Genomic DNA, 23,812 nt, shown 5'->3' on the forward strand with positions numbered 1-23,812 from the left:
CATGAGAAACAAAAAAATTTCAAACATACAGAAAACAGAGTTGTACAGCGAACACCCATATATTCATCCCCTAGATGACAGATTCGATCTTAAATGCAAAGTTCAGGGGCAGCCAGCTAAGAAAACGTGCAGCATAAGTCTCCACCCGTTACAACCACACGCAAGGGAAATTCGTCCAATTTCCTCACGGACTTGGAACCGGCTGCTGGGCGGGCGCTGCCCACTGCCCACACTCCCAAGGGCACCCAGGACTCCACAGAGTTCCTGCTGATGATCTCACAGGAGAAGACGGGATCCCCATCACGCTTCAGAAGAAAGCAGCTCGGTGGTTCAATTCACTCGTGATGGTGAAAATGTGTCGGGAAGCCAAGATTCTAGGGCTCGTGATGAGTTTCTGATCATTTGAAGTCTCCTCATCTATACAGAGAAGCTAATGTCATTTCCCTAGAAAATATTTTCAAAGGACTAAAAAAAGGTCAATATGAAAGCAGCTAAAAGCTACAAGGCACCATGAGATATATAAGCTTTATTTCCTATCTTTGTTTCAAGGAATGCTAGTGTTCTAAATACTGCTCCCCACCCCACATCATCTTTCAAGAATTAGTGATAGTGATCAAACCTGCCCGATGACCACAATGACACAGTGAGCCTGTGAGCTTTCCACCTGTGGTAGGCACCCCCAACAGCAGATGCCCATCACCCGAGAAATGGCAGCCCATCCAAGGAACCTCTGCCCACATTCCTTCCCCAAGGCTTTGCTCCTCTGTATCCACGGGAGACAGAATATTGTACAACACTTTCAGAAAGCCTGTTTTACTTAGACACTTTCCATAAAGGGCAGATTTCATCCAGAATCCTATTTGCGTCAAATTCAACAAGTCATGAAGGAAACAGCAAAATCAAGGCTACTTTCTTCCCCATGTCCCAGGCCAGATCTTCCTAATAACCGGAGAGAAATTCTAAAATACCAACAGCCATTAGAAAATCCTTTACTGGTATGATAGCTAAATAATAATTCGCCACCATCTAAAACAGGGAGGCAGAATTCTACTTCCTTTTCATATTAATTTATGTGCAAGTAACAGAAATTCTCAAAGTCTGAACTCTGATATCAACAGCAAAATAACCCCAAGCACTATTTCTCATTTGGCCCAGGTCAATGTTGTGCTTGGTGGGGGAAGCTTAGCCCCACCATTTGCAATAAGACTATATTCACTTGAGCTAAAAGCAAAATGAAACAACAAAACCCACCCAAATGCCAAGGCTCAGGTTGACAGAATTTCCCTACAGGACAGGCACTGCAACAGTAACTTGTAAGCATGAGGTACATTATAGTGTACCTTAGTAACATTAGTAACAAAGTTTCCACCCTGGCAAGTTGATACACTATTTCCTTGGGTTTAAGAAGGTGGTTGGTTTTTTTAAGATTTTTTTTTGATGTGGACCATTTTTAAAGTCTTTATTGAATTTGTTACAACATTGTTTCTGTTTTATGTTTTGGTTTTTTTGGTCAGGAGGCATGTGGGATCTTAGCTCCCTGACAAGGGATTGAACCCGCACCCCCTGCATTGGAAGGCTAAGTCTTAACCACTAGACCACCAGGGAAGTCCCTAAATAGGTATATTTTAATGACTTAAGTTTAATGGAATTGCACGGTTGCTTAAAGAGCTCCTTAAAGACTACTTCATATTACTAAATCTCAACAGCCTTCAAGCATCCATCACGTTCATCAAAACAAGAAAAAACAAAAGATGTTTTGAAGCCCAATGATGCTCACTTAAGCTATCCTGAAGTACAGCTCCACCTTAGTACTTGGTGTTACTCTTAAGTTGTTTTTACACATAACTGAAGCCATAATTTCTGTGATACCATTAAATTCACAGTGGGGGCAGGGGGGGCTTCAAACTATCTCTGGTTTTTATTTTAAAAGAAGCAGCTTATGAAAGTCGATAAGAAAAAGATCCCACTCACAAACCCACACGGCACTCAACTGACATAAGTGCCAGGGTGATCGTAAAGGATAAAAGCCCAGGACCTGTTACAGGTGTTGGGCGGGGGTCACAGAGCTCCGGGTCCACTGCCACGGTGCGCCCTGGCTCTGACCTGGCCTCTCAGAGCTGCCCAGGCTCACGCAATCCCACCTGTGTGGCTTGTTGGGTGGCCTCAACGTGCACTTGTCTCGGGACAGAACACAGGGGCATGACGAGAGGGGTGCCACCTCAGTCCCTCTCCACACACACTGAGGGCAGGGGGACACACACCTCCAGGAGGACAATTGCCACAGTCACAGCGGTGGAGCTCTGTGTTTCGTCCTGGGGGCGCTGTGGTGAGGGGACTGCAGGAGATGGTCAGGCCCCTCCTCCACGAAGCGCTGGAACGACTCTGATTGGCGGTCCACTCATAGTCCTGAGATTCGATGATTACAGTGTCCTTCCCGGACACACCTGGACTTGAATCTGACCTAGGACACCTTTCCCCAACTTTTCTCTTGAAAAGTAAAGGGGCTGAAAAAAGGGATTCCAGGAATGTTGACACAAAGAGTCCACCAGAAAGGAAGTTTTATCTTTAAAAAAAAAAAAGAGGCATTGCAGCTCTGAAACTATCCTAGCACAGGGTAAGCGTCCAGGTAGCATCTATTAAGAGGTGCACCCTCCAAGCACAGGAAAGTGAAAGTGCTTTCCCGCACCTGGGCCTATGCCTCCTCTCCACTGCTTTTCTCCGAAGGCCACTGTAACTCAAATCACCTGGATAAACTGGGGGCCGGGAGGGCAGGGAACTCTGTCCCAGTGACAGCACTTCGGAGGGAAACTGCCGGGCTGGATATTTATGGAGCAGATACTGTGACTCTGCCTCGCTGATCCCACTACCATCCCAAAGGCCAAGTTCTTAACCCTATCTGACAGCCGAGGACCCCAAGACTGGGAGAGCCTGGTGGCTTATCCAAGGTGATGCCACGACTGCAGAGCCCTAGACGGGCCCTCCCAACGTACGAAAATCCATAGGAAGACTTCTCAGTGGACACTCACATGAGAATTCTCAAGATCTTCATACAAATCTCCAAACAGGATTTAGAAAAAGACCCAAAGAGGTTCAAGAAGCACAGAAGAAGGTCACGCACAATTTAAACATGGATTTTTGTGCTTTTAGTGCCCACTGCACCAAATCCAGCCCCTCAGACCGATGGCTCCAGAGTGAACCTGTCCTTCCTAAAGCATCTGGCCAACTCCAGATTTCACCCGTTCCTGTCCCCTGACAACATCAGGCTCTGCGACTGCTCTTATCCTTCTGTGAAGGTTTATAAAGCTATATTTTGTCAGGTATTGTGACACTGACATAACTGGATGTGCTCTATTTGCAATAAAGCATTTATACTACTTTATTCATAAAGACCCAGAATCTCCTGATAAGGTTAATTAGTAACAGTTTACATTTCTGTTTTCATTTCAGGTAAACTGGCCAGGAAACGCTTCCTTAGAGAGCTGGTCAGCTAGACCCACACCACCTGCATCTTCACAGGGACATGACTCTGGGCTTGGCCAGCAAGGGGACAGGGCTCGATGTGGAGGTCTGTGTTCTTCCCGAGAGTGAAGCGGTCCAGACATGTGGCTCTGCCAACTCGAGGGAGTGGCAGGAAGAAAGCCACGAAGGCGGATTAAGACCTGCCGCGTGGAAACTGAGATGTGTGGGCCTCTCCCCACTAAAGCGTAACATGTTTTATAAACTCCTGACACATGGCAAGCTGCACTGGTAAGACACATGGTCAGAACACGAGAGACTCACTTTTCTGGTTTTAATTAGACACTCAGGACCGAGTGTCCAACAGGGAACTGCCTTCCTCCTTGGCCAGAGGCTCAGATCTGAGGCTGATGAGTGTGAAGCAGCCCACATTGAAGAGGGGACATATTTACATATGAGTTTTTTAACTTCATAATTTTAAAATGTTAGAGTATTCCTCTAATTTAAAAAATAGAAGAATATGTGACTTGACTAACCAGATAATTCAGTAAAAAAAAAAAAAAATTAATTGTGCATAATTGCGGACAAGTATCTAAGGAATTGCTGTTTCTGGTGCTGACAGAACTAGTTTGGATCTGGCCCGCAGTCTTCAATCTTTTCATGAGGACACAGAAACAGTTTCCAACTTAATAAGCAAAAAAAAAAAAAAAAAAAAAAAAAAAAAAAAAAAAAAAGATTTAAAACCGGCAGCCCAGAAGAAAAAGATCTATTTAACCCACTATCAATCACAGAATCCCTCAGTCCTCACTATCTTTGGTCATTTTTTCCCTGATTTTTCAGACCTATTGCACAAAGCATTTGGTAAAGAACCACCTCAATTTGTGATTCTCGGCACAGAGAGCACATTTCATTCTCCACGATATTCAACAGCAACAAAACTAAAGAACAACCTTCCCAGTCCCCCACCCCACAAAAGAAGGCTGCTTGTTGTCATGTTGACCTTTACAGCTCAATATCCTAACCTTTCCCACTTTATTTGTCTTAAGGGCTTATGAACATTAACACCCCGTTGGGTCCTGAAGAAAGTGCCATATACGTACAAACCTGACTCCTATGTTCTTACCCCGCCAGCTGGGATTCTCAATTAGATTCTCCCCTTTGAGAGCGCTATCTATTATCAAGAACAAATGGATGCAACTGCTTCTTTCGAGACGTGACAAGGTTTTGACCTCTCAGCAGAACAGAGCACTGGCAATGATAGTAGGTAACTTTTGTAGGGCACACAAAAAGATCATGAAAGAAGGAAAATGAACACGGGCAACCTTGAAAGTAGAGGCATACAGACGGAGAGACCGGAGAACAGGAACAGTAAACAGTGGCCAGAGCCCATCGCATCACCTGAGGTGCCTTCCGTGTACCAGGATAAACACTGATGTGCGAAACCAAGCCAATAACTGCAGGCGAGCATCTGCTTTTAGTAAGGTAACTGAGTAATTATGAGAATCTTAATATGACTAGGATTTGAACTGGTGAGTCAGTCTATATACATGACATCAAAATGAAGATTATACAATACATTCTCTTTGCAATTCAGAAGAATGCTACAACTCATCCCATAAATCACTGCTTTAAAAAAAAAAATCAGCTCTAAAAAAGGAGACAACCCATTTGAAAAAGGCTGGGAGGAGGAAGGCAAAAAGTGACTCATAACATCCAACAGCTTGTAGCCTCCAAACCATAACAAGAATATAAAGCCAGTGGGCCCAGAATGAAACAAAATAGAGTCGTTGTTACAGCTGTGACCTCACAACATTGAGCTCTAAGCATGACTACAGCACCGCAAAGATCTTTTCAGCATTGGGATCAACCGTACACATCAGTGCCTTTAATGTGTGCCTTTAATTTCCTGGCTAAATTTGACATCTATATTTATTCATCAAGAAAAGAACATTCAAATTTAACTATTTTCATAACTCTGAAGAACTCTTAAAATTCAAGTCCACACATTTCACATCCCACACATATCAATGCTGCCATTTTGTACATATTTTTAATTCAGATAACAATCTTTTAGATTTATCAAGCCAAGTAGTCCATTTCATTCACCACAATACGTACAGCTACTGGGGGCAGCTTTGAGACGATGTGACAGAGTGAACAGGTTTTGTTAACAATGCTGAGGTCTGATCCCCGGTGGAGCGGCTCAGCTATTATTTCCTGAATCTGCTGACCCCTTCCCTCCTCCCCTCCCAATGACCACAAATTATCAACAATACTCTAGAAGAAAGCATTTTTTCACACATTTGCTTTCCAGAGTCCACTATTTCCTTTCAATGAGAACATCTGGGTTGCATTAGAGACAGCAGGTCTCCTCTCCCTGACCCTGGAAGGTGGTCCCAGGCTTCAGTTTGGGTGGCCACCTCTGCAGCCACAGGGACCTCCAAGAAAAGCACAGGGGCTGATGGGGACGGAACTCGTTCTAGAGCTAAGCGTATCTGCTATATTGTGCTGGCAGCCCTGAAAATGCCACACACCCCCAAATCTACAAACCTTCCAACTGGCCATCTCTTTAAGATTTTACTCTGGTGACAGGATTATGCCAGCTGCATGTGAATTGCTCATCTGCAATTTAAAAAATTACTGGTTCCTTGATCAACACAAAGAACTGATAGCATGCACCTCCTTCCTTGAGCAGTTTCACACTTACTAGATAGAAAATGTTCAGTTGGACTCGATTACAGAGCATAACTAATAGTTGCAGTAATTCTGTACCTGACAAACTGAGTAACTCCCATAAGCAAGAGTTAGGAAGTTAGTATGCACACTCACAATTTAAAAGCCACAAAGTAGAAAGCTAACAGACTTCTCTTCTGCAAACACCAAACAGTTTTCACAGGCTACATCACAAGGCAATTTCCCAAAGTCCTACCAAAATAAGAATTCAACCATTCCTGAAACAGTGAGATGATATCGTCTACAGTTGCAAGTCCAGGGTGTGTACAGCCCAGGACACAAGCCGTCAGTTAACACAGAAACTTACTGCTGAAGTTCAATCAACAACTGATTTTTTTTTTAATAAGACATGAGTATGTCTTTATTGAGAAATTTTGTTTCCTCTCTGCTTTGCCAGTGTTTCCATTTAAAGTTTTTCCTTAAGCCAAATAATGTCTATTTACATATTAATGAAACTACCTGGGGGCCCTCTGAAAGCCACACAGAAAAATGTATGATTCCAAAAGGCAAGAATGAAGGGAAGGGAAGGGAAGAAAAAATGATTTAGGGAAAAGCGCGTGAAGAAAACAGCCACCGCTACCCCACCTGGCACCCAGCAACCAGCCAGCTCACTGGCTTCCTCTCCATTTCACATTGAGTCCCAAGAATTCACCACACCGACAAGCCCTGGCTTCACACCAAAGACTTTACCCAGACCTGTGGATTGGAGGCCATTACTGCCCATAGGAGGGGCAGCCACCACATCTCCCCACAGAAAGCTCCTGTTCTTTGCTGGCACCAGTTCTGCAGGGAGAGCAGCCCAGTTTTCCCCCAAGAGGGAAGCACTGGGTAGTAACAGACAGTGGAAAGAAAAGAGGAGGCAACCAGCAGGGCAGGAAAGTGAAAATCTGACTTCTGCAGCCAAGAAGTCAATCTGCAACCCTCTACCAAACAGTGACCCATAAAATAAAATAACCTAAGTGTCTGTAGCAGCACCAGCAGACAGTGCAAACCAAAACTGGACCAGCATCTACTAATCTAGATAAGATATACAACCATTAACAGCTGGCAGGCCATACAGGAACTTTGAAAGAAGAGTCTACTCTTTTTTCAACCTACATTATGTGCTTAAAATGGAATTGTTTTCCCATGCTCCTTTGTAGGAACTGAGCACTGGAAAGTCCACACGTTTCCACAGTATGTTCTGATATTTTAATAAAATGATGAAGACTAATTTAAAGAATTCTCTCCACATGAATCCTGATTGAAGATAAAATATGAAAGCAATATGCTTAAACAACTCGGCATTAAAAGCTGTTTTAACTTTTCACTTTGAAAGTGGCTATGTTGGGGGATTTTAAGTTCTAAAATGTAAAGAGGCACAGATTTCTGATCCCTCCATTCTTTGGTTGCTATTAAGCAATACTGGAAAACAAGTTGATTCATCTAATTTAAGACAGTAAAACTACTCTACACAGTCACAAGACACAAAATTCCAAATGATCTTAAAGGGAGACCCAATCGACTCAGCATGTACAAAGCAAGTCAAAGATGACACAGCTAAAGTGGGGAGAGGCGGGCTGAGGCTGGGTGGCCAAAGCAACAACCCTCTGACTCTTACTCTTGGGTGATGCAGCCAGGCCTGGCAGAGTTGAGAGAGAGAGAAAAACAATAATGTGATTCCCATATGCAAACACACACCCCTTTCTCTGCCCAGACACTCCATAAGAAACTCATTAAACCCTTTTTTAAAATCTGTAGGGGGCTTCCTTGGTGGCACAGTGGTTGAGAGTCCACCTGCCAATGCAGGGGACACGGGTTTGTGCCCCGGTCCGGGAAGATCCCACATGCCGCGGAGCGGCTGGGCCCGTGAGCCATGGCCACTGAGCCTGCACGTCCGGAGCCTGTGCTCCGCAACGGGAGAGGTCACAACAGTGAGAGGCCTCCGTACTGGAAAATAAAAAAAAAAAAAAATCTGTAGGGACACAAGGAATTCACAGAGAACTAGGCTGAGCACACCTTGGTCTAAAGTGGTTTGCCATCCCCTGGACAACAGGGACACATTCTAGGAGTGACTGATGGTGACAGGTGAGTGCAATCTAGCAGGTGAGTGTCCACGTCCACAAGCAGCCACTCCCACCAGGGGCCACGCACTGTCCCAGGTGTGCAGAATCAAATGTGAGCCCATCTCAGACTGACGGGGGAGGTGGAGGGCTCCTGGTGAGTTCAGACGGCTTCCCGCTTTGCCAACACAGGTAAGGTACTGACACTTAACATCAGTATAATACAGACATAGCAGAAGTGCTTGTCTGGAGAGAAAGCATGAATGATACGGTGCTGTAAATAACACAACTGTGGTGCACAGCTATGGGGGCCTGTAAAGCGAGGGAGAAAAACCCATGTGAACATTGACAAAATCAAAGAACTTGGGCAAATATTTTCCAATGGGCACTTCATCCCTCCAAGCAATCTGTCCACACTGCACACCTTATCCACCAGTGTAGACCTAAGTACTGTTCGCCCAGCTGGGCACTGCACTGAGATACCAGCAACGCCCTCACCAACTCCAACCCTTCAGAACAGTGTCTGTTGAGCACAGAGTCCAGGAAACGGTCTCCTCCTATGGGACAGTTGAGCACTACAGAACCCTGCAGAACCCCAAATGTGAAACAGAAACATCTCCAGTCTGTGACATCTGAAAAGACACTTCACCCCAGGCCCCCACCTGTACCCCCTTCTTCGCCCTGAAAGTGTTAAAAAGGAAACCATACGGTCAACACCAGCTTCTCCCTGCTGATGAAAACTGGCACGAATGAATTTACTTTCTGGCTGCCAGCCCCACAAAACCGTTACACACACACACATACAAGTTCACCACTAAACTGCTCCAAATATAAATTCGAGACAAGCCGGCCTATCCCCACCCCACAGTGTATTAGTGGCCTTCCCAGGGTGAGCTGGGTGAATTCTAAATCCATATTAAACATTCAACATTTCGGAACTTCAGTGGGTTTGTTTTTTTTTTTTAAGACATAGCAAAATCCTATCTAAAACTTATGACAGCTGAGCACATGATCCCACCATTAAGAGCAAATAAGAAACCGTATATAACACTCCATGAAATCACTGTGGCAAATCTGTCACAAATTCTAAGTATGGGACGATGGGAACGCGGCACAGACCCTGGCCTGAGGGAGGAGGCTTTCCAATTTCACCCAACCTTCGCATCCCAGCGGACGGGAACAATAGTAGTACTATCCCGGTCCAGCCAGGATGCCTCGGACACCGGCGGTCAAACCTCAAGTCCAAAGACAAGTTTCGCATTGGAACGAGGCCCGCGGAGCCTCAGGCCGCGCAACGCGGAACCGCCCCCGGCCCGGCCGCGGTGGGCAGCGCTCGGACGCGCACCAAGGACACGGCCCCGTCCGCCAGGCCGCGCGCGAGGCCGCCCCGGCCCCGCGGCCCGTCCTGCGCCCCGGCTGCGCCCCGGGCCCCGCGGCCCCGTCCTGCGCCCCGGGCCCCGCGGCCCCGTCCTGCGCCCAGGCTGCGCCCCCGGCCCCACGGCCCCGTCCGGCTCCCCAGGGCCCCGGCGCCGGGGCCGCGGCCGACGACGCGGAGCCGCAGGGCGGGGGCCGCGCTCACACCGCGCCGAGACCCCCGCCCGCCCGCGCCCCGGCCCCCGTGACAGCGCGGCCGGCTGAGCGCGGGGCCTGTTACCTTCCGACAGCTCCAGCTCCAGCTCGGCCAGCCGGGCCCGCACCTCCAGGGGCAGCGCCATGCCTTCCAGGCTGCGGTCCGCCATGCTCGCGACGCCCCCGCCCCAGCCGGCCTCCCTTTGTTCCAGGCCGCGGTCTCGCCGCTCCTCGCGCCCCGCGGACCCGCACCGAGCGGCGGCAGGCCGGGCGGCGGCGCAGCGCGCTCCTCCCCGGTGCCTCCTCCGCGCGGCCCCGGCACGAAGGCCTCGCGCCCGCGCCCGCGCCCCCGTCCCGGCCGGAGCGCGCCCGCCGCCGCTCCACCGGGCGGCTCCGCGGCGCGCGCGTGACGGCGAAGAGCGCGCACGGGGCGGGGGCGGCATGGGCACGCGCTCCGGGGCTGGGCCGGGCGGGGACGCGCACCGGGGACGGAGGGCGGGCCGGCGCACCGCGCGCTCCCGGGGGCGCGGGGCTCGCACACCGGCCCAGCGGGGCCTCCCCCACCCCGGCCCGGCCCTCGCCTACCCAGGCCTAAGGCAGAAAAATACCTGCTGGAGCCCCGGCCTCGGCGTTCCGGGTCTTTGCGGGCTGAATTTTTTTTTTTTTAATAAATGCGTTGTGTGTTGGGGGCGGGAGGTGTAAAAGACAGCGTGGGCTGTGGAAAGAGGAGTAGGCTGGAAGTTCCTAATTCGCGTTGATGTAGGACCTGCCAGCCTGGCTCTGAAGCTACAATCAGTGCCTCTCCCTCGGCTCCGTCTCCCCACCGTGAAGGCGGCTAGAGGAGAGATGGGTCACCGAATCTCCACGTTCCCGGTCAGCCCGACCACGCTCGCCCCGATACCCCGGCCCGTCCTCAGCCCGGAGCTCCGTGTCCTCAGCAGGTCTTCCCGCGCCCTCGCCCTCGGGCCCTACGGCTCGTCCTCCGCGCTTCTCTCTTCTGCCCCCACCGCACCGGTGTCACCTCTGGGGGCATCACCAAACCTGGGCCTCCAGTCCTGACCGTTTGGGGAGGCTAGCTCACCCCCTCCGACTGTCCAACTGAATAACGTCACCCAGATGCCCCCAAACCCCGAACTCCAGAAACCAGCCCCTCCTCCTGGGTTCTAATAACTCACACTATTTTCTTAATGATCCAGGCTGGGAAGAGTCCCGGGAGTGTTCATCTGTCTTCCTTAGTCTTCACGCACCCTCTGCTTCCCTGTCCCCTCAAGGCTCTCGCATTTTATTTTCATTCCGGACCCACTCCTCCCAGTTCAGCCCCTACCGCAGACCTCCTGGTGGCCCCACCACCACCATCCGCTAGACCCTGTGGCGGGAGGGGCCGAAGTTGGCTCCGGAAACACAGTGGCTTTTATTCCCCTTTCAAAAATAGGTAATCTAATACTTCCTGCATTGTCTACGAGTCCACCCTCTTAATGGGAGACTCCAGACCCTCCACCACTTGGCCCCTATCTGCAGTCACACCATGTGCCCCCCACAAGCTGGTTCCTGAAGACCTAGTGGCCTTCACCCTGAGTGCCCCCCTTCTCTGCCCACACGCTCCCACAGCGTCCCTAACATCAACTCCAGAAAAATCTCTCCTCCCCCTTACTGTGCTCCCACTATCTTATCTACTTGTCTCTGCCCTTATCTCCTTGGCCTTTATCTTTCTCATTAGTCTGAGTGACAGCTCTGGGGACAAGGACCAAGCCTTCTTCCTCTCTGTTCTTCCCGCTGATAGGACAACAGTGACCACTAGAGAGCTGTGGTCATTTCTTACATAGGTCTCACTGATCTAATACGGATCAATGATGAGCTTGAAACGGGTGAACCCCAAACTCCTCTGCTTTATGGTCTTGAATGTAAAGCCAGTGGACACGGGGGGCCACACCGGTATGGCTCCACCACAGTCTCTCCCCCTTTCGGGATAAAAAGACCACTGAGGCAGAGAGCCCTTGAGAGGATCTGAGGCTACAGGTGAAGGCCTTAGAGAAATAAGATGCAGCAGAACCAGCATTCAAACCCCAGTCTCCAGAGCAAACCTCCACACTCATTTCATTACAGCTAAGTGGGCCTGTGCATTCCACACAATGAGTGTGTGTCAAGTCAGTCTAGGCCCAGATGGTATCAGAATAAAAGTATGTATTGTTTTAATTCATGGGTGGGTCTTGATCATCCATGTCTGATGCTGTAACTGAGGTTGGTTCCAAAGAAAACCACTACATTACACTAAACACATCGAATGTCTACTTGGATTCCAAGCAGATGTGTCTTCATTTGGGCAGGTCTCTGTATGACTACTAAGTACACTTGGGAGAGTGTTTGTGGCATTTCCAATGTCCTGGGAGACATCTTTATCTGGAAGTCCTGCCACGTCTTCAAAACACGTTATGTCTGAGATCAAACTCCGCTTGCCTCCCACCCTTACTGTGTTCTTACTCGAGAGCAGCCCCCCTTTCTCCTGGTTTCCGTGCTTTGAGTCACGCCCGCTGTCAAGCTTCAGTAACATCCACCCCACAGGCCCACTGCCACTGCCTAATTCAGGCCCTCAGAGCCCCTACCCTGTTTTTCCCCTTCTGATCTTCCTACTGTGGCTGCCATGGGTTACGGTCCCCTTGCTCTACAATCTACAATGGTTCTCTGCCTACAAACCAAAGAACTCCTTGATCTGACACCGAAGGCTTCACAGACACAAAGTTTCCTTCCCTACTTTCTATCCTGTGCTTCCTGCATGCAAGTGAGAACTCCTCAGGTGACCACAGATGCATGCATCTCCACTTCTTGTGTCTCTTTTGCTGATGTGTGCCTCTCCTCTTCCTATTCCCCCACCCAAGTCACGGCCACACGTTGGATTTCACCCATCCACGTCCAGGGTCAAATGCCACTTCTTCCATGTAGCCTTCCTTCCTAATCTCCCACCTGGAACTACACACCTCTCTTCCCACCTGTTCTTCCTGGGGCTTGTAGTTAACGTGTGCATCTTACTGGGCAGCTAGTCCACCTGTGATTCCCCCACTGTGTTGCATGACGTATAAACAGCACATTGTTTCTCAAAGTACAGTCCAGCTTTGGAAGAGGGGAAAGACTACTTCCCTTCATCTCCTTCTGCTCCAGTCCTGGCCAGTCTCAGTGAAAGTGGCGCTTAGTGAAAACCCAGTTATGCTTTGTGTGTTTACATGTATAAAAACCTGGTTCAAGTGGATGTCAAGGTGGGCATAACAATACCCAACAGAGGTTTATTAGAATGAATTGAATGCCTGCTAAGGGCTATTTGCTTCCAAAGCTCTCCGAAAGCCCCGAAATTCCATCCTCAGAGCTACACCTGTGAACTATGGTCACTTATCTTCAGAAAGCCACTGTGACATCTCATGACTGCTACTTGGGAAGAGTTAGGCATCATTAGCACTTGTCAACACACTAGCATGGTTTAATGTGTGAAATAAGCCAGCTTTTACATAACAAATCCCAGAGGGTCTGAGACATGTACAAAACCTGTAGGTGTCCAGGACAGAAAGGCTGGAGAGGTAGCCAGCCCGAGGCCTCGGGACTGGAGGGACGCTGACAAGGGACGCGTGAGCTACCTCTGCTCCTCCACGGTTTAGAGTTCCACAGAAGGGCAGGGACAGAACAGTAATTAAGTAATTAACCCCGTGACAGCCAGTACTGGGAGGCCTCTGTCGCTGTCTTGCTTGACTGTCTGCTGTGGGGGATTTATTACCCCTCTGCCTACCTGCAGTACCTCACCTCTGTTTTGTTCTGTCTCACCGAATTCCAAGCGAATTCTGAATGAAAACTTCATTACTCACATGTATTGGGGCTCTAGACTTGAGAAAACCTGGTGGGGGTGGAAGAGGGTAGTAAAGGAGTGCTGATTAATCAGGTAACTCACGGGTGATACCCCGAAGCCTTGTTGCTGATGAGAGTTGATCCTCTCACTCCTAGTCAGATTCCTGCAGAATTTGTTCATGCCGTGCTCTCTCCTATGGATACCAGTTCCGAGAAATTTTTACCTTTTCCGAAGTGACCAGGAAGAGCTGGTTGTCAAATACTCTGTTCAGATTCTCCGAGCACATCATAAGCCCAGGGAGAGGGGGGGCTCACACCTCTGTTACGACAGAACCTTCTTAAGCTGGAATTTTCCTACAGAGCTATAACTGGCAATTTATGTTTTAGTTCTGTTTCATTTCGGTCTTACCATATTATCAGGAATTCAGCTTGGGTAGAGTGTTAGGTTTAAAGAAAGCAAAAGTGAGTAATGTGACACAGAAAGTTTGGGTTTAATGAATTAGTACTTAGAAAGCAGCGTGAACCCTTGAATGAAACTACTCTATGCATGAAAGAGATCGTTAACATTTTTGTGACTTTTTTTCACATCACTATAGAATTAACTAAACAATGTGTATGTGACTGAATTTGCTGAACCACACGTGTGCTTGCATTTCTGTTATGGCTACTGTCTTCCTCTAGAAGTAAGAGCTATCCAACCTATTCACCTAAGAACAAGTGTACCCACAAAAGAGGAGTAAGAAGTAATCCCACAGAGGGTGTCCCTGGTGGCGCAGTGCTTAAGAATCTCCCTGCCAATTCAGGGGACATGGGTTCGAGATCTGGTCTGGGAAGATCCCACATGCCGCGGAGCAACGTGCGCCCATGCGCCACAACCACTGAGCCCGCGCTCTAGAGCCCGCAAGCCACAACTACTGAAGCCCACGCTCCTAGAGCCCGTGCTCAGCAACAAGAGAAGCCACCGCAGTGAGAAGCCTGCACATCGCAACAAAGAGTAGCCCTGACTCGCCGCAACTAGGGAAAGCCCACGTGCAGCAACAAAGACCCAATGCAGCCAAAAATAAAATAAATAAATTTATATATAAAAAAGAAGTAACCCCACAGAATCCCACGGCAAAATTAATCTAATTTTCCAGACCATTACTGGAAGTGCTGAGAATTCAACTGAGTCAAAGGTGTCTTGATGGAAAAACAAGTGTGTGAAATTTATCTTGGACAAATAGTCTGAGTGTCTCCTTGTATATGTAATTACAAATCAATACACAATTATAAATAATGTAATTACTTCTGATCATTTTAGTGAATTCTAAGCACTCATGCCAATGGTGATGTGAATAGCACAAAACAACAAATTAGCCAAAAATTACTCCTGTTTGGTCTTAGATTGCATCATATTTTTACATTATATTTCCTTTGCCAATTATGATTGACTACACTCTGGCTTAATTAAGGTAATGTTAAAATTAATTGTCATTCCCAGAACTCATATCAATTAATGGCTGAGACAGGTGACACATAGGTTTGGTTGTTTTTTTTTTTCCAGTACGCGGGCCTCTCACTGTTGTGGCCTCTCCCGTTGCGGAGCACAGGCTCCGGACGCGCAGGCTCAGCGGCCATGGCTCACGGGCCCAGCCGCTCCGCGGCATGCGGGATCCTCCCGGACCGGGGCACGAACCCGCGTCCCCTGCATCGGCAGGCGGCCTCCCAACCACCGCACCACCAGGGAAGCCGAACACATAGGTTTTTAAAAAATATTTTACCAAATATTCTAAGATATAAGACTTTCTTGGATGTTAAAACATAAGCTTTTGAAGTGGAAAAGAAGGGAGTGGTTGGGGACTAAAATTTTGCCATCAAAAACCCACAAAGTGGAATAGCATCATAAAAGAAAGTTATAAAATTGACCTCATCCCTTCAAAATGGAAACATATATCAATACATAGAGAGAGAGAGTCAGGCACATTCCTGAAGGGCATCTGCTCTGCCAAGAAAAACTCCACCACGAGGTTCATAAGTGGAGTCTAAAAAATTTAATTGTGTAAAATGCAGAATCTTGTTGTGAAGTTAATTAAAAGCAGTGCTTTTCAGTAAGTCTGTATGAGCTCACACACACACTCAAGGAAAGTAAATAAAAATAAAGATTGAGCTGTTGACCTTGACCACAAGCTGGTCTGAGAAGGTCCCAACGACTCCAGGGCCTCGGCATCCCAGCCGGCACCCTCCCCCGACTCAGAAGACAAAACTCATGCTTTGACTGTAGGACAGGGCAGAACAGGAGAGGATGGACCATCCTAGCACAGCCAGATCCCAGTTACCGGGAGGTTTTACCTTAGTCGGGACTGGGGCTTCAGCTCCTTGCAATGCTCACAGCTGTGTAAATGGACCAGGTGATACAGGGTGGGTTCCTAAGAAGCAGAGCCTGAGACGAGGGTTCAGGGCACATGCTTTATTGAGGGCATCCTCTTAAAAATGGAGCCTTTCGGGAGTGAGCACATCAGGGCAGGAGGGAAAGAGCAGGCCTCAGTGGCCCAGTCCATAGATGGATGGGGCAGGGGCACCACAGAACTGGTGGCCAGCCTTTGTACAGCTGTGTCACTCAGTCGCTGGCCCCCACTGGGGACCCACCAACAGTTTATCCCGTCAGGAAAGTGAGTAGCTTTGATCCATTAGCACTAACACTTACAGCCCCGAAGGGCTGGCACACCCAGCCTGTAAAGGGCTCCAGGTCGGCACCGTGTCCCCTCCTGCACATCTGTGGGGCAGACATTTGGGTTACCACTGATTCAGCCATAGTGGCTACATCCACCCTGAAGCTGGTCTGGGCGGACAGATGATAGAAAGTCAGGAACCTGGAGAGTCTCGGGGGAAAAATGGACTTGGGCGATTGAGTGTTTTGGGTTTATTCTGTATGTTAATATTCTTTGGGTTTTTTTTTTAATAAGACAAAGAATCATTCAAAATGACTGTATTTGCTTGGCATGGGGTCATGAAGGATTTCAGACGATGCCCGTCATTCATGGAAAGTTTTACAAAGCGACGGGCGTGAAGCCCCTGCCGGGCGCCATGTGCAATGCTGCTCGTACTTCCAGGAACTTACTGTCCGGCCGGCTCGGGGCCAAGTGAGACACAGGTGTGAACGGAGCAGGTGGGAGCTGTCTCCACAGGCCATCCTGGTCTGGAACACCTGACAGAGTTTACGAAGTATCTCTTATCTTCCAAAGATCTGATTCCCAAGCACCTTGCTCAGCTGTACCTCGAGTTCCCTCAGCCTTCAAAGCACAGGCAGGCCTCTCGCCGGCAGCTGCACGTCCAGCTGCCCCAATTCCCTTCCCAGATGTTGTGCAGCTGGCATTTCCCCACCTCGTTGACCTCGGGCGTCAGCGTGGGAAGACCCCAGGTGGAGGTGAACGGGACCCTGGGGTGTCACGCACTCTGGACAGGTTCCTGAGATCTGTCTCCTTTGAGTCTCTCGCGGCCCGCCACCCTGGCCCCAGCTGGGAGCCCCTCAGAGACCCCAGTTCTCAACGCGTGAACAGGGAAAGCCTCACCGCTCAGCCCTCACACAATAGCAGCATGGAGGCCTCAGCCCTCTTGAGAATCTAAGTTCTAGACCAAATGTTTGCCCCCAGCCACCTCCAAACACCCAGGCTGGCAGGGGCAGGGTCTGGAGTGGCTCTCTCACCCACCTGACTTCCCAAACCTGTGGTCCCTCGTAGCATCCTCTCTATGCAAGCAGGCATCCTCCCCAAGGGCTCCACAAATTCTCGCAGTGGTTTCAGACCTTGGGAAGAAGAGGATATGGGTGCAAGTCACAGTAGAACAAAGAGGAATTTAATGAGTGCCACATGGGCGGTGTGTTTCTGAAGAAGGTAAAGAATGAGGAAGTTAATTTAGAAAAATTCACTAAATCTTCAGGTGTGGCTTTGATCTCTAACTGTGGAAGCTGTGTCCAACAAGAGCTGCTCTGCTCTCGTTCAGATGCAACGCAGTCTTTTCTCTCTGACCCCGATTCCCCACAAAACTAGAGGAAAATCCTCTTAAGCACAAGAAAGATTGAAGATGGAAAGAGAAAGATAATGAGCAGAGGAAGAGTACGAGAAAGAGACGGAGGCTGCAAGCAAGGAAGGAGGAAGGTGCACACATAGACAAGTTAATGTTTCAAGGAGCATACATTCAAGGAAGAAGAACAGTGTTGAAACAGGAGAGAGGACTCATGAAACAAAACACAAATACAGGCAAATGAAAACTAATAATTTTTAAGATATAATAAACCAGGTACAAATTTTAAAAATAGGGAAGCGAAATGGTACTTTGAAATGTTGCTGTGGAAATTAGACCTTGGATTCCTAGGGCTGCTGTAACAACATGGCACAAACTGGGAGGCTTTAAGCCAGAGAAACATGCTGTCTCAACATTTGGAGGCTGGAAGTCTGAAATCAGGGTGTCGGCTGGGGACGCACCCCTCCTTGCCTCTTCCTGGTGCCTGGCGGTTCTTGGCTTGTCCTGCATCACTGCAGGCTCTGATCCCGTTGTCACACTGGCCTCTGTACATCATCTCCCATCTGTGTCTGTCCCCAAATTTCACACTTAATAAGGACACCAGTCACTAGATCAGGGCCACCCTCGTGACCTCACCTTCACTTGCTTGACTCTGCAAAGAACTTATTTCCGAATTTAAGCCACATTCTGAGGAACTGGGGACCAGGGCGTCAACATACCTTCTTTTGAGGGACACAACTCAACTGAACATAATAGCTGTTGATATGGGAAAAAAAAACAGTCTAGATAAAAACTTACCAAGAAATCGAACACCAAGAAATTACAAAGGACTAAGTACTAAAGAGAAAATTATGAAACAAACAGACCAGAATCATGAACTGGGATTGAAGCAGCAGAAGAAATCATTAGTCGCACGGATATATATACAACTTCAAATTTTTTTTGAATAACAAAAAATACTAAACTAAAACAAAAGCAATAAAAGATGATTATGAAAGATATTAGCTTTATGTCTAGCACAAGAGAAATGGGTAGCACTCAGTAATTGACTCAGTTGACTGATAAGCTACTTTTCTTTGTCACCTAAAATAGTTTCATTTTAATATCAGCATGTCTTAAATCACATTAGTAGATGAACACCTGTTCTGATAGGGTCTCTGATTCTATAATCTTTTAGGAGACCAGATATTCACTTTTATTATAATAACACTGTTGCTGGTGAATGTGTCTTACACCTGCAGGCAAACGGGCTCCCCAGTACTGGGCCCTGGAAATGTCCTCCTATAGCCGCCTGGGGCTTGCAGGCTCCTCCTGCAGGCAGAGTCTGCCCTTGCTGACCAGCATGCAATGTGTTTCCTCCACACAGAGCTCACCCACAAGAGGAACAGAAGCCAGCATCCAGGCTGTGCTGTGTCTTCTTCGTTCTCACCAGTCAGGTAAGACACTTTGCTCTCTGGCGCAGAGTGTGTGCATGCATGTGTGCATGTGTGTGTTCACCTGTGTGTGTTTCTGTTTATAAATACAGGAAGCTAAGGAATGTTACACGAACAGAGCCACGCCACATGGAGGAAACACAAGATTTGTGGAGATGTCTTCCCTGCAAAAAAGTGAAAAAAGTTAAAAATGGAATTGATAGATTAATTGCTATGATTGATCTTGCATAAAATTTTAGTGAGAGACTATTGTAAGGGATGGGGAAAATTACCAATGGTTACTCCAAAAAGCTAAGCTGATAGAAGAAATAAGGCAGTTATTTTTAGGAAAAACAAAAAGAAAGGATCCAGGTTCATAGTACACCGTAAGGATAAATTGTGGGCAATATCTTCTTGTAACAGAATGTTAGGGCAGTTGGACTTGATCAATCATTTTGCAATTAGTTTTCTGTCTTTCTTTCCTTTGTTCCTCCTTCCCTGATTTATTTTGGATTAATCAAATATTTTCTTAGTATTCCATTTGAACTCCTTCACGGATACTTTCCTGTACATCTTTGCATTGTTTTGTGTATTACTGTCATATACACACATTACATATACATATACATATACTACAAATGCCACAAAGTAGTGGGACAATATTTGCTTTGCCAGTTATATGTCTTTTTTTTAATATGTCTTCTTAAGAGAAGAAAATTAAAAGGTGTGTAGTCTTTCCTATTTACCAGTTTTGATGCTCTTTATTTATTCTTGCATATCTGAATTTCTATCTAGGGTCATGAAGAACTTCCTTTAGAATTCCTATAGTGTGATAATGCTGGCAACAAATTATATTCACTGCATCTTCAATTTTGAATGATGTTTGAAAATCTGCTGGACATAGAATCTTGGGTTGACAACTTTTTTCTTTTGGCATTTCACAATCTTGTTCTATTGTCTTCTGGCCTCCACTGCTTCTGATGAGAAATCAGCCATAGTTCCTATCATCACTTATTTGTATATAATTGTCATTTTCCTCCAGCTGCTTTCAAGATCTTTATCTTCAGTTTCAACATTTTGACCATAATGTGCCTTGTTTTCCTTGTATTCATCCTGCATAGAGTTTGCCGAGTTTTTTGACCTATAAGTTTATACTTTTCACACAATTTGGGTAATTCTCAGCTATTCTTCCAACATATTGTTCCTGCTCCTTCTTGCTGTCCTCTTCTCCTGGGTTCCTCTGCACTTATGTTGTATGGATTGATATGGTCCTGCAGGTCAATGTGACTCTGTCCATGTTTCTTTTTTTTTTCCCCAGTATTTTTTCTTTCTGTTTTTCAGATTGAACTGCTCATTGACACTTCCTTCTAACTCCTGTAGTCCACTGTTAAGCTCATCTTATTACTTTTTCATTTCATATAATTGCACTTTTCTAATTTCCCTCTGGTTCTTTTTTTTTTATAATTTACATTTCTCTGTTGAGAGTCCCCATTTGTTCACTCATCATGGCCATTTATTCAAACAGCTGTTATAAATATGTACATTTGTGTTCACAGCTTGAAAGTTCTAGCTTGCTAATTCCAACATCTGGGAAACCAAGAACGAGTTTCCAAAAACTGCATATTCTCTTAGCTATGGCTCCTATTTTCCCATTTCTTTGCATATGCAGTAATTTTTTTATTGTATGCTGGACATTGTGTATGATGTGTTGGAGAGAGAGAAAGTCATGTCTTCTTCCTTTATAGGTGTTCAGTTTATTCAGCCAGACAGTGAAATCATTGGTACCTACTTATGGTCTTATCAGCCTTGGTTTTATTCTTTCTTGGAGTGGGCCTACTTTGGTTTAGAACTCATGTTTAGGAAGTGTACCATACTGCAGAGTATGAAGCTTACTCTTACATTTTGGCCTTTCCGGAATCTCAGTTCTGTTCCAAACTTTTCAGTGAGGTCTCTCCACTGTCTCAGCTGGTGCGTGAATGTCTCCCAGAACCGTGTGCTGTCTGCTGTAACCGTTTTGCTCTCAGCTTGCAGGTGATCTCTATTAAGCCTCATGGATTTTTGCCCTTTTGCCTGTGCACCCCAGTCTTAAGCTAAGGACTCACAAAGAATCCCCATGCAGACTTCTTGGAGCACTTTTCTGTGAAGCATTCATTCCTCAGAAACCCTGCCAAACAAATTCCAACCACTTCAAAGATCTGAACTTCAGCATCTTCCTGCTCAGTTCAGAGAGACCACCTCCAGGTTGATGGGCAGAACAGTCATGGGGCAACATTGTGCTCTCTTCAGGGGTGTCTCTTCTCCTGTGATGCTCATTTTTCAAAGCCTGAAAAGAATCATACCATGTATTGTCCAGTACTGTAGTTGTTGGCAATGGAGAGCATTTACTCTCTCATGTCTGGTAGTAGAAGTCTCTGAAAACTATTTCATAAGCATGATAATGTAAAGAGCAGCCCAAATTGGAGAAAAATGAGGATTTCTGGGGGATGTCTCCAAGAAAACAAATGAAACAAATAGAATGAACACACTGAGAGGAGTTTGGAGTTGAATTATTTGGGTGATGAATGATATTTACATAGTCATAATAAGGTAAATTCTGGATACTGACATAAATGAAAAACAATATAGTTGGGGAGGAAGAAAATAAGAAACGTCTGTGTAAGTCTAGAGAGAAAACGGTAGATAAGAAATCCATGTCCACATCTTATCATGTAGACAGCCAATAAATAGTATCTAAAGATGAAAATTAAAGATACAGAACTGTAAGCTTATATTTAGAAATATAGAGGAAAACACCAAAAGAAACACCAGAAAACCTGACCGTGCTTGCCTCTAGGTAGTAAGATGGGCTAGGTCTGACAACTGCTGTTTTTCATTAGAAGCCTAATTATACAAGGATGTACTTTTATTGTGAAAGATAATGTATACAGGAATGTGCATAAATGTTTCAGCATTTGACAAATATGTAGAAAGCCAACTAACCCTCAACTATGTCAGAAAATTAATTTTCATTGGAAGTCTAATTTTTCTAATTTTAAACATTTCTATTGCAAAATATAATATACAAAAGGTGCATAACAAACAGTTATAAGGCCAAGTAACCATGAACCAAGTCAAGGAATTGAACATTATTTATAGCCCAAAGGTCCTTTCTGACTACAATACATTCATTCCCACCAAGGCAGACCATCCTCCTGTCTTTTAGGGTAATTCTAGCCTTGCTTTTCTTAAGCACCCCTGAATGCATCCCTATAAAATATATTTTAATTTTGCTTACTTTTGAACTTTATATAATTAGCATTATACTGTAAGTATAATTTTTGTTTTATTTTTTATTCATTCAGCTTTACGTTTATAGATTCATTCGTATTGTTTCATGTAACCTACTTTTTTATTTGGTTCTAAGTAAATATTTTTGGAATGACTATATCAGAGTTTATTGATCCATTTTACCATTCCACTGTTGATGGACATTTGAGTTATTTCCAGACTTGGGTTATTATAGGGAAAATACAATAATATAATTTATTATTATATGATTATATCTGATATATATCTGATACATTCTCATATATGATATATTGGTGAACATAAGTGAAACTTTTCCCCCCACTGCTCTGAATTGCTCCCTATGCCAAATATGACTACACACATACAGGCTGTATGTTTCGCTCATCTGTTTGTCTATTTCTGCACCAATACAGCATGGTATTGATTAACATACTTTTACAATATCTGAACACTTGACAAACTGAGGTTTCTCATTCCCTCTTTGACCTCTTCCCTCCCATCCTTCCTTCTCCTCCTTCTTCTTCACTGCCTCAGCTATTTTTCTCCCTGGAATTGTTTCACATTTTAAATTATGTTGTCACATGTCATTTTCCCTAAATACCTATTGGGAGTTGGAGTGGGAGTACACTGAATACAGAGATCAATTCAGAGATGAATAACCTCTGCATTTTGAATCTTCCATTCTGTAAACATGGCCTATTTCACCATTTACACATAATGTCTTTCAGTAAAATTGTATAATTTCCTCATAAAAGTCTTTCACATCATTCTTTTATATTTATCCTAGTTGCAATTTTTGGTTGCTCTTTAAGTAGTATATTTTAAAATTAACATTTTCTATTTGTTGCTCTTATATAGAAATATAATGGAATTTTTATACTGATTTCATTTTTTGGTGACCTTGCCATAAACTTTCTTATTAGTTCTAATATTTTATATGTAAAAATGTTTTATTTAATACATATAGAATCATTTTATCTGAAAACAATTATAGCTTGGTTTCTGCTTTTCTAAAGTTACTAGTCTTGTTTTTTTTTCTTGTCATATTGTATATCCAGGACCTCCTGTTCAGTATTGAGCAACAGTGATGATAGTGGTGATAGGAGGTGTCCTTTTCCTGTTCATCATCTCAAACGGAAATTTTTCACACTTTAAAAAAACATATTTGTTAAATATGGTGTTTATTGTAGATTTTTGCACCTTCTCTTTATCTGATCAAGAAAGCCCTAGTTTACTCAGTTTTTAATCTGATACTGAATTTTATCAAGTGTTTTTCTTGCACTACTGGGATGATCATATAATTTGTCCTGTATTAGCTGGCTAATATGGAAAATAATTAACTGATTTAAAAAAAATATTAAACCAACCTTGCATTCCTTGAATGAATCTGACTTAATCAAAATGTATTATCCTTTTTACTGCTGAATTAGTTTTATGTAAAACTCATCCATATTTTCCCCAAAATAATCTGAAATTGAGAGTAAGACA

General features: G+C 45.6%; 1 protein-coding gene across 4 annotated transcripts in view; it reads right to left on the reverse strand.

The window, feature by feature from the left end:
* DIP2C (disco interacting protein 2 homolog C) overlaps positions 1 to 10,102 on the reverse strand; it is a 371,973-nt gene extending 361,871 nt beyond the window's left edge. Inside the window, exon 1 of one of the 4 annotated variants that reach the window (XM_059056827.2) lies at positions 9,886 to 10,102. In XM_059056827.2, the coding sequence (XP_058912810.1) occupies positions 9,886 to 9,970 (85 nt within the window). In that variant the 5' untranslated portion in view covers positions 9,971 to 10,102. The remainder of the gene's footprint in view (positions 1 to 9,885) is intronic. The other 3 variants (XM_059056829.2, XM_067030168.1, XM_067030167.1) reach the window with 3 other exon arrangements.
* Positions 10,103 to 23,812: the final 13,710 nt, after the last annotated feature.

This window comes from Kogia breviceps, chromosome 3, assembly GCF_026419965.1.
Source record: "Kogia breviceps isolate mKogBre1 chromosome 3, mKogBre1 haplotype 1, whole genome shotgun sequence".
NCBI lineage: Eukaryota > Metazoa > Chordata > Mammalia > Artiodactyla > Physeteridae > Kogia > Kogia breviceps.